Source organism: Schistocerca serialis, chromosome 6 (assembly GCF_023864345.2).
Source record: "Schistocerca serialis cubense isolate TAMUIC-IGC-003099 chromosome 6, iqSchSeri2.2, whole genome shotgun sequence".
NCBI classification, from domain to species: domain Eukaryota; kingdom Metazoa; phylum Arthropoda; class Insecta; order Orthoptera; family Acrididae; genus Schistocerca; species Schistocerca serialis.
In genome coordinates, this window is record NC_064643.1 from 539,455,483 (window position 1) to 539,467,690 (window position 12,208).

General features: G+C 40.5%; 1 protein-coding gene across 1 annotated transcript in view; it reads right to left on the bottom strand.

The window, feature by feature from the left end:
• LOC126484380 (protein FAM219A) overlaps positions 1 to 12,208 on the bottom strand; it is a 122,104-nt gene that overhangs the window by 37,203 nt on the left and 72,693 nt on the right. The window contains exon 3 of the mRNA XM_050107868.1: positions 8,809 to 8,965. Coding sequence (XP_049963825.1) covers positions 8,809 to 8,965 — 157 coding nt within the window. The remainder of the gene's footprint in view (positions 1 to 8,808; positions 8,966 to 12,208) is intronic.

Sequence of the window (12,208 nt, forward strand, 5' to 3'; positions counted from 1 at the left end):
TCTCCACGGGTCGTGGTGCCAGCCTCTCTTCGCAAAGATGTTCTTAAACTGTTGCATGAAGGCCATTGGGGTATTTCTCGGACTAAGTCCCTGGCCCACAGGCATGTTTATTGGCCCGGTATTGATTCGGACATCGCCCACATGGTTGCTGCGTGTGGTCAGTGTGCTCAACAACTGGCTGCACCTCGTACAATGCCCTCTCCGTGGCCTGATCTGGCGCAGCCATGGGAACGGGTGCATGCTGACTTTACCAGCCCCTTCCTCGTTACTTATTGGCTACTGTTGACTGACACCTTCTCGAAGTTTCCGTTTGTTGTTCGATGTCCGTCGCCCACCACTGCGGTGACGATGTTGGCTTTGTCCAAAATCTTTGCGCTAGAAGGTCTTCCATCTACGATCGTCACGGACAATGGCCCTCAGTTCTCTTCACAGGCGTTCCGTGATTTTTGTACTGGACAAGGTATTCATCACGTTACAGCACCGCCCTTTCATCCGTAATTGAATGGGGAGGTCGAGTGCCTTGTCCGCACTTTCAAAAGCCAGATGAAAAAATTCCTTAGTGATTTTTCCACAGATGACGCTCTGCTGCAATTTCTGAGTTCTTATCGCTTCATGCCTCTGGGTGAGTGTAGACCTGCTGAACTCTTGCATGGCCGCGAACTCTTGCATGGCCGCCAACCGCACACTCTACTGCACCTGCTTCACCCTGTCAGGCCTTGTGCTGTGTCCCCTAGTGCGGGAAAATACTCGGTGGGTGCCAACGTGTGGGCACGAGGGTATGGATCTCGCCCTAAATGGATTCCAGGGGTGGTCAAGGCTCTTCGCGGCTGCCGGCTTTGTGAAATACGTATGGACGACAGCATGGTTGTTCGCCATTACAACCAGATGCGCCCACGAGTGGTGGCCACGCCGGTGCCGCCGCCCCTTCCTTCACCTCCACCAGCCCGAGAAGCCAGTCCTGTCGCTGCTGCCAATCTACCATACGTGTTGATGCAGCCGACGTCGCTACTGCTTCTGAGTATGCTGGAACCAGCCCCAGTCACGACGCCACCTTCTCTGGGACCCATCTCGCTGGAGCACACCCCCAGGTCCACGACACCTATGGATGCTGCTCCGGAGTTTTCACCCATCATCTCATCCAGGAGGTACGTTTCACGCACGAGCTTCCGTCCTTGACATTTTCGACCATACTCTCGTGTCTCTCCGCGGGATCTTCTCGGGGCCTCACAATAGGCCATGGATGTCTCTGCACTGTCCATGTCTCCAAGGAAGTGAGTGTTTTTTTTTTCAAGGGGGGAAAAGTGTCTTGACAGTGCCATGACATTTAACAGTGCCGCCACGACAGTACACGCAAACGGCGATAGAGGCGTTCCGCAACTCGGCTGAGCGCGGGAGCGCCACCTGGCTATGAATGGTGCCGGCCGCATGTCACGGCATGGCAGTCGAAGAAGAGATACTGAGTTGTTATCATGTAACGAGCTATTGTTTCTAAGTGAGTGTGTTTGAATATCCACGCAATTATTGGTGATTAAAGGTTATAACACATAGGAAACCCATTGTGGCACAGCCTACCATCTCCACAAACAAAGTTTATCTACACAACCTAAGTTTATCTACACAACCTAAGTTTATCTACACAACCTAAGTTTATCTACACAACCTAAGTTTATCTACACAACCTAAGTTTATCTACACAACCTAAGTTTATCTACACAATCTAAGTTTATCTACACAATCTAAGTTTATCTTCACAATCTAAGTTTATCTACACACTCTATGTTTATCTACACAATCTATGTTTATCTACACAATCTATGTTTATCTACACAATCTATGTTTGAGAGGTTGTGGAAGTTATGGACGTGAGAAATGGCTGTAATTGCAGACACAATGTAAAAAGTAGAATAAATTTTTCAATGCAGATCATCAAGAGCATACCCAAGATTTAAGCTATGGGAGAGACACTTATATAAGATTCATGGAAAGTGGAATAGTGGAGGAAATTAAGCACAGTTTATTACAAAATAAAATTCAAAATTGTGGTGCATTAGTTTAAACATTGATAAATGCAAAGATGGAAGTAAAAGTTTTGTTAATATACACAGTCCTGATTTTTTTCTGTTTCTTATTTATCTTTAAGATTAATTACACAGAAAACTACTTTACTGTTCACATGGCATAGCAATACAGTAATGTACTACAATATAACATAGTAATACCATATTTTTCCATAAATGCTTGCTAAGCAGAAGTGCAAAATAGCAACAAATATTAGTGAAATACAACACAAAATACTGCCTACACAATACTGCAATTTAAACAACATCATAAAACCCTTCCCCTTCTTTTGCTAAAAATGCTTCATAAGTTTTAAGACATCATTTTTCTTTTCCTTGCTGATTATGTTCTTCTGTTCCAAGGTGGCTACTTTCCTCACTCTGTGGCTGTAGTTTCTGGATTTCCATACCTCAACCTCTACAACAATTCCTCATTATAAATGGCTGATACTTACACCACTACCTTCTTCACACACTTTTCATAACTCATCACTTACTGAGCAGTTATTTTGAAAGGCGTCTTAGATCACAAGACTTTTAGTTCACTGGACTTGATATCGTTTGCTTCTCAATCTTTATTTAGTACCTTGACAATGCCATGTTGTTACAGCACTTTACAGTATTCAGTCAGTGAAAGAACATTTTCCTTTTTCAGTAGTCTTTTCCCACTCTACAAACACCCTGCAACAAGGCATACAGGTGTGACCAAGAATAGGGAAATAATGTACCAGCTTATTAACAGGACAGCCATCAGAGAGGAGGAGGAGGCCAATGTCCAGGAAGGTAGCACACTGTGTTGAGGAGGACCAGGTAAAGTGCATGGGAGAGAAGTGCTGAGGCTGTGAAGTAATGAGGATATGTGTGTCTTGAAATGAGTCCAGATCACACAGATATCATCAATGAACCTGAACCAGACCAGGGGTTTGGGGTTTCTGCAAACTAGGAAGGCTTCCTCTACATGGTTCATGTAGAGGCCATTGAGGGTGCCATGTTGATGCCCATGGCTGTGCCACAGATTTTTTTGTATAGCTGCCCTTCAAAAGAGAATTAGTTGTGTGTTAGGATAAAGTTAGTAAAGTGTATGAGGAATAACGTAGTGGATTTAGAATTTGATGGACACTGGGAGAGGTAGCGTTCAATTGCAGCCAGACCAGAGGTGTGAGGGATGTCAAAGCCTAAGCAGTGATGAGCAATGATCCAGGAGTTAAAGGGATGGGGATGGTGGAGAGTTGGTGAAGGAAGTGGCTCGTATCTTTAATGTGAGAGGTTAGATTTTGGGCAATTAGTTGGACATGGTTGATCAATGAGGGCCAAAATTCTTTCAGTGGGGGGCACAATAGCCAGCTACAATAGTGCATCCAGAATTGTTAGGTTTGTGGAACTTTGGAAGCGTGCAGAAGGTAGGTGTGTGGGGTGTCAGAGGTGAGGACATCGACTCAGGTGAGAGGTTCTGGGAAGGGCCTAAGGGTTTACGTAGGGATTGGAGGTTATGTTGACTTTGTAAAGGGACACCCTCCTCTAGCATTACCTTTCTTCAACAGAAGTAATCAATACCAAAAATATTTTTCAAATTTTGAGTAGGTTAATATTATCTCAGCTGTTTTTCTAAAAGAATTTCAAATGATTTTGTACACTGTGTATTATATTTATGGCTAAAATCCATAAAAAGGAATTACTTTATTTTCTTTTTTACAATCGATATCTACTAGCTCCGAATATACAGTTAAAATGACTTTTCTTTTAGAAACGTTTAAAGTTACAAAATATTTGGCACATTTAAAATCTCTATTATTAATTTTGCAATTTAGTGCAATTTATTAAATTCATTTCTGGATTTATTCATAAAATAAAAATAGAAATTCATAGGAATTCATTTGTCACGAGAATTTGTAAATTCTTTGGAATATTGATAGTACCGCAGAGTGAAGTGGTAGTGAGCAGGCCTCTGATGTGATCAGATGGTTTCTTGGCTTTGTTTAAGTGGAAGCTGTAAAGACAATGTGATATAGAAAAATGTGAGAGAATAAAATTTTGAGTAAAACAAAGAAAAGTCAGCACAGGATTACTTTGAAATTATTATGTCAGTTGGAACCATGAGAACCTACAGTGTCAAAAATTTCAGCTTCACGAATGAGCCCCTAGAAGTGAAGAACTGGAACCAATACGAGAAAAGGTGATATGTAAAATGTTTATTGTAGACCTTACTCCTCTCAAAGTTTATTAAAAGAGTTAACTATGAAGACAGTGAAAATCAAAAAATGATGTGGGGGAGGGGTAGATTACAACTTCTGGGATGAGATCACACTGGCGGAGTTTATAGGTGGAGGAGTCACACAAAGCCACACAACTGTGATTCCTAACGACAGTGGTAGAACTTTTAACCTTTGTCTGGTGGTAGGATGATTAATCTGTATCTGTTTTGAGGTTGTGTATGGCTATCCTTTCTTCTGCGGAAAGGTTAGTGTTCTTAGGAAGGAACCTGGGTAAGGATGGTGAGGCCAGGTTGGAGGTAAGAAATTCCTACAGGTGACTAGGGAGTGGTTAGGTGGGAGGTGGGGAAAGATCACAGCTGGATAGTGGTGTGACCTGGGAGAGGCATGGTTCAACGTTGGTATTCAACATAGAATTTCATTCTAATCCATGGCATACCATGCCAATGCAAATATCCTATCACTGGGGCCAGACAAAAACACCTCACCACGTCTGCTGTCACACTGAGGATCTGCTGTAGCCACCAGAAAGATCACGGGAGGCGCACATTGGCACGGCGCGTCACGGACAGTAGTTGCTGCAAGTAGAGTCCCGTCCACCAGAGGGCACGCGAGAATTCGGACGCGACCTCTGCCGGCATAACAACAACAACTCCGGCAGCACGGGCCGGGCCCAGTCAGTTCACATCGGGCAGGTCTAGCAGACTGTTCCGGTCTACACTAGGTGAAGTGCGACAGAAATGTGAATCGTGTTACTACAGGATCAACCTCCAACACACCTCAAAGATCTGTAAGTAACAGCATTGCATGTCAAGTAAATGACAGTCAAGGATCACCTTCTACAGCATGAATTTGACTACATCTGCAATAGCTGGTCTATAGGATTTTGACCAAAAAGTCTTAGGGCCATGCTCGCCATCCATCTACTTGAGAAGCACTAGGTAGCATTCCTGCTGTCCACAATGACTGAAGACAACTATCTAATTATTTCACAGTCAGACATCTTAGCACTCCTTATAACAGACTATGGGACAACACTAGAGACAAACAGCTTGTGCAACACTATGTGTATTGGCATAGCATGAACAGCGACACAACTGAGATGGCTGCACATTGTAAGGTGTGTGGTACATCCCAGCAAACGCCTCATCAGCAGTGTCAGTCCACCCACAACCAAAGGGCAGTACTATTGCTTTCAGGTGATCTCTACAGAACCATTTCAGAAATATATGTGAATGGTAGTGCAGATGCAAAGACATATTTCTCATGTGTGATCTGGATGTCTAACATCTTAGTGGAAGTCACCATTAAGGTATTAGTCAACAAATTCACAATAGATCTCTTCCAAGTCCAACACCAAGTATTGAAGAACTTCAGTGACATTACTAGTATCTGCCATGTACTATAAGCAATATTATGCAGCTCATGGTCTAGTGGCTAGCATTGCTGCCACTGGATCACGGGGTCCCAGGTTGGATTCCTGGCTGGCTCAGGGATTTTCTCCTCCCGGGGACTGGGTGTTTGTGTTGTTCTTATCACCTCATCGTCATCTGGGTAGTAGCGAGACTGGAAATGGAAAGAATGGAACTTGTACAGGCGCTGATAACCACGATGTTGAGCACCACACGAACCAACATAATCATCATCATCATCATCATTCCATTCATATATTAATGGTCCAGTGGAACACCTAGTATAGAGTCACCATACACAAATGGCCTCTGCCCCTCAGGAGACTGACTGTGCAACACTATTAACCACCTTTATAATCACCTACCACAACATTGGTAAGGGCACTGTTGAATTATTCCATTGACACCAATCACGAACAGTACTTAATTTATTCAACAGCTTTGGCCATCAACACCACTGGGTATGCATAACCATCACTGACCTCCAAGGAGCAGCTATGGCCACCACAAACAGGAATCATCCAATGACCCATCTACTGAGCCATCCCTATAGCCCATAGCAGGACAGACTGCTCCCTCTTTCATAGGCAGAGCCCAGCTCAACGTCACAACCAACAAGGAAATTTGGCTCAAAAGTGGGGACGGCATAACCCCATACCCCCTATGTAAGCAGACATGTCAACACCAACCACTCTGAGGTCAGAATCATGCCTCAACCACCACTATAACATCCACTGCCAAGATACAGAATGAAGCTAAAGCAGTTCACAGCAGACCACTGGAATCCTCCACTGCCATCATGGAGTACTCTGCTAGGCTTCACCACTACCACCTCACCCAGCTGCTTCTCCACAGGCTTTGACTCCATCCACAGCACTTTTTGATAGGTCATTAACTTTGGAATTTTTCCCAGATTCATATTAAATAGTCTTGTCTGATAGGCTCTAAATCTTCAGCAATATTCCATGTGTTAATAATGACTGTTAGCAGAATCAAGTAGGTGCTGCACCTCCTGAAAATATTTATTGTCCAGATCCACAGTTCTTGAACTACTTCATTGTGTGTTCCTGGATAGAAGGATCCAGTATCGGCTTGCATGCATGTCTTGAAAATGTATAAACTAACTGCATCCAGACTAGTGTTGACTATTTGTTGTGGGATGCAGTACTGTGAGCAGAACAGTAGAGTACCAAAATATCTATTATGTTCAGTTGGTGATTCTGTATGAATACACATATCAGCGAGACATAAATTTAAGTGAGAATGCAGTAAACTCAATATGTATGTGGTTTAATGCAAGAACAACCAACACAAAAAAAATCTTGTTTGTGGAAGTCAAGAATTGAAATTCAGAGAAAAGCTATTTTTGATAACGTGAGTGGAAAACAGTGATCTAAATTCAATTTTAATAAAGCAATCCATCTTGATTGCATTTTGCAATAAAGCCCAATCACTTTATTAAACATTAGTACTTTAATCTGCACTAATAAACATGATCATAAATGCTATTATTGGTGTTATCTAAAAGCTCTCTTGTGCTTTTCTGAACTATAATTTTTGGACATTGGACATCTTTGTATTGAATTAGTTCCAGTAACTTTTAGAATTTGATTATTTTTATTACCTTTATTAATTAAGAAATATGCATATTTTTGCTGTTTTAGGTAACAGAATAAAACCAGGTACTTGTGTAATTAAAAACAGAGTATGTTCTATATTTCAGTCTTATCCCTTTATATTGGTATAAAAAGAAACAATATTTGATAATGTTGCCTATAATATCTGAATATCTGAATATCTTATCCACATGGAATCACTGCTGTGTGTATCAGTTCATAATAGCAAAAGCTGAAACAACTCCTAAAAACTCAAATAAAATATGATTTTCATACTGTAACATTATCCATCATTGCTTTCATCTGATAAGTACCCCACACAGTCTCCTGCTGGTAAAATGCCCTATTCTGTGGATGTATAAAAGACATTGATGGCTGTAGGTTTTTGACCTTTTCTGCAGATAACGGTTTAGGTGTCATGTGAATGGGTTGCAAGTTATAATTCAAGAGATATTTGCCTCTTTGGTAGATTTAATATCCTGAACTCCTCTTATGGACTGAAGGTAAAATTTATAGTATACATTCCCAGGTGAATTACACATGTATTGCAACCATTTTATCTTTAGCCAAGGAACTAACTCTCCCAAAGTGTTTTTTCATCAACAAAGAAGTTCACTGAAATTAAGAAAAATGCTGTGCTCATGTTCAAGTGTATTTATCAGTGGTTGCCTAGAAACTAATCTGATTAAATTAGCCCAATCCCTTGATATATAAATTTTTGCAGTTTTTTTCTGACAGTTGGAGGGAGTCACTCTCCATTTGGGTGCAACCAGCTCAAGAACCTTATGGCTAATAACCTCCAACTAACTAACACATTATTTTTTCTCATAAAATATATTCATGAGCACAACTGAGAAATTACTCTTCATCTCCTAGCCCCTGCAAAGTCGCCAAATATACTGACATTGGCTGTTCTAGTAGTGCAAACAGAGTACATAGTATTATGCATTTATGATGACACTGGTTGCCTGGAAACCATATTCTCCTATTCTCATTAAATTTAGGCTTTAGTTACTTGGGAATCAAATAACAATGGCTGGAAACTGATTGAATTTCCTTTTATCAAAGGACTGGTGATTAAAAGTATGTGCTTCCCACACAAAGAAGGAGACTTATAATAAGATACCTGATGCAAAATTCAGAATCTGTTGACTGCCGTGCTATAGCCCTAGATATTCACTTTCAGGAAGTTCATTTCCAAAATTCTGCAGTTTTTCTTCATTGTTTACATTTTTGCCATTATGACACAGTAATAATTCTATTTGCACCTTATTCTGTTAGCCCATAGTCACCACAAGGGTATTCTGTTATGATCCATCAGTTCCAAAGTGTTTTCATTTATCATCTTACCTCTTATTCATTGCACTAACCATTCCCCACGTTTTCCCTAGTTCTTCTCATCACCACTTTCACTCCTCCTCATACTTTCACTGCATCAACATTTGAAAGAAAACTTATCTCCTCATGAACAGATAATACTATGATCAAATTAAAAACTAAAAAGATACAGTACCTTTCATCTGTTTCCCACTCAACTAATGGTTGTTGTTCCCTTTGGGTCGAGGAACCTGGTTTATTCGGAATTGGTAGTCTCTGTATAGGTATTAGACTGGAATTCTTTTTATATTCTTGAAGTCTGTGATTCTTTTTAGCTTGCTCTATCCTTTGCTCTGAAAATGAGAAGACTTGTGCTGTTCGTAAAATTAAAGTGATATGACAGTCACAAAACTGTTTTATAAGCCTTAGATACAACAAAGGTAAACGGTGAAAAAGGTCAGAAGTGGGGTGTGGCTCTTTTCTGTAAAGTTTCATATCTCAATGCTCCATAGTAGTCACAATAAGCACTACTATTCTATTTCACATTGTTATGCTATTAGGGGACTTCAAACAGTTAGTTACACATGTCCCACACTAAGACCATTGTACAACAAGAACGCTGCATTGGGGGGAAGAGAACACCGGTTCCAGATTTCCTGCCAACATATTTCCATCATGGTGTGGTTAACATGTGAACTACAATGTTGGGGTGAAATGGTGTGGCAACTGGAAGCATACACCAAAGTTGATGTACAAGGAATAGTACAATTCTTGTAGGCAAAATGTCTTAAATTGGACACAGAGTCACCATGACATTCTGGCACTATAGAGACCAAATGCAAACCAGCGTCCAACCATAGTGGAAAAGTGCCAACAATTTGACCAAGGGTGTACATTATGCTGATCAGGAAAGGCCATAGACACTAAAAATTAGAGACAATGTCCAGGCAACTGAGGAACTGATTTGCAGTGAACACATAATGCATAGTGGGGAGATCACACTGTTGTAGAAATAATTCAAAAGCCAAGATCGCTTAAATACTGTTTACAGGATAACCAGTTTCAACACACTAAAGGTGCCATCATCAGATCTGAATGCAGATTAACATTTATAGACCATTTGGATATAATGATACATGAAGCAGACCAGCTGACATAAAATAATTGTCACAAAAAATAAAAGAACAACTGCTCTCATGGTCATTCATTTCATAAGATATGTAACACCGCAGCCACAGGATAAAGTTATTTGGTACATGACCACTGCTTGACTAACAATGGCCAGCATACCGGTTAGCCAGTGAGCAGTATTTAAGCGATCTTGGCTTTTGAATTATTTCTAGAACTGATTTGCACTAATCACATAAGATCCAACAATGAGGACATTCACATAGCAGTTCTCGAGTGCCTCTGCAACAAACAAGTGGATTTCTGTTATCAAGGACTTGAATGAGATGAGATGAGATTAGATTAGATTAGATTGACTAACAGAACATTCTGCCAATTGTTTACAAAGACTTGTGACTGTTGAAAAATAGTGTCATGTTTCTGTGTCACTTTGAAATGTACTGCAGCATTCAGTGAAAATTACTTGACCTGCCATAATCATGCGTAGCTTACTTTTTGAAGTCTCCTCATAGTTTTCAGTACAGTTAAATTTTATTTTATTCTGTTCATATTCAACACATCAACAAAAGACATCGGGTAGGTTGCCAGCTTTCACCTGTCACAAGCCGAAATGATCTGCAGGTCTCAAGGATGAGTGACACCTCTTACAACATTTCTATTCAGGCTTCCCACTGATGTTCTGGCCTACAGTTATATGAATGGAAATTATACTTTCTGTATTGGATAAAAACTCAAAGCCAGAGAGGACAAAAGCAGAAGTATCATTACTGACACAAGGAAAAAGATTTCTGGATCAAACACGATTACAAATGCATATATCTACACCTACATCCATACTCTGGAAACCACTGGGAAGTGTATGAGAGAGGGTACTAAGTGTTGTTCCACACTGACCACCAGATGCAATGGTTTTTTCACATACCACTCGTGAATGGTGTGGAAAGAATACCTGCTGCAATGTCTCTGTGCATGCTGTAATTAGTCTAATCTTGTCTTCAAGGTCCTTATGGGAATAATATGTAGGGGACTGAAAAATACCTCTATATTCCTCACTCGATATTTGTTGTGTAGGATTTTGTGTGATATTTTGCATCTGTCTTCACAAGTCAGCCAAATCCAACATTTCCATGGTGTTCTCTCACAATTCAAACAAAACTCGACAACAGTTAAAATATTTAGACTATAATAACAACACAGTTTCAAAAGTAACAGGAAAACTGGTTTTGTTATATACATGAAATACATAGTCACAAGGATTTGAGTCATTATAGCAATTAGATATCAGAGTCCGGAAATAGAATATCAAATGATTTTGAAAATAACACACACAAAAATCACTTTGAACTCTTTGGTTGCAAAAATGTCAAAAAATTAAAAAAAGGAAGAGAATTGAATCAACGGTCCCAGGTTCGATTCCTGGTGGGGTCAGGGATTTTTCCTGCCTCAAGATGACTGGGTGTTGTTGTGTCATCTTCATCATCATCATTCATTCCCATTACAGTCGGAGGAAGGCAATGGGAAGCCACCTTGGCTAGGACCTTGCCTAGTACGACAGTGTGGGTCTCCCGCATTGTCCCCTACGCTCCTCAGAGTATGGGACCTCATCATCATCATCATCATCATCATCATCATCATCATCATCATCATCATCATCATCATCATGCTTGGTATGTGGCACACAGATACATATAACAGCACAGGGGCTTAACTAGCTTTTATACTACTACTTGTATTTGACACTTTGTGTCGCCATGACTGCAGACGGGTGCATTTAGGTATGTGTGTGATTGTGTTTTTCAGAATAAATACTAACGACAAATAGTGGTAGTTTGAAAGTTAATCAAATTTCCGTGCTGATGCATATGTATACGCATCATACCACAATCAGCTACAGGTGAGTTATTGTCTTCCCTCACTTCTGTTTATCATTTCCATCCTTTTATCTGCACAAGGTGTGACAAGAGCACAGACTGTCATTGTTGGCACAAACATAAATTATATGAGTTGATGGTGGCTCAACAGCAAAGCTGATAACTGAACTCTGGAAGAGGGAATGAAACTCAATGAGCAAGTCAATCTATGGGGAGCAGAGTGTCCTGACACCACCTGAACATGAGCATGAGAATAAACACAAATTTCACAAGCTGCGAGATGGTCGCAAAAGGAACAAACATGCAGAAAGTGTAGAATAAATTTCTTTATTTCTTGTCTATGATCACGAACTTATTAGGTTCTCAGACTACCAGTTTTGGTCAGCAATGACCATTTTCAGATCTGCAGGAAAACATGGGAAAAATAAAAAATGCAGCTAGTGGATTGTCGACAGCTTAAAACAATAAAATAAGCCATGATAAAAAGTATTATTGACATACATGTGAAAATTATACTCCTCCCCCCCACCCCCCTGAAAAGGCCTTTTCTTCACATAGGCCCAAAAATGGCACGGCTTTGGCTGCAATCTCCATCAA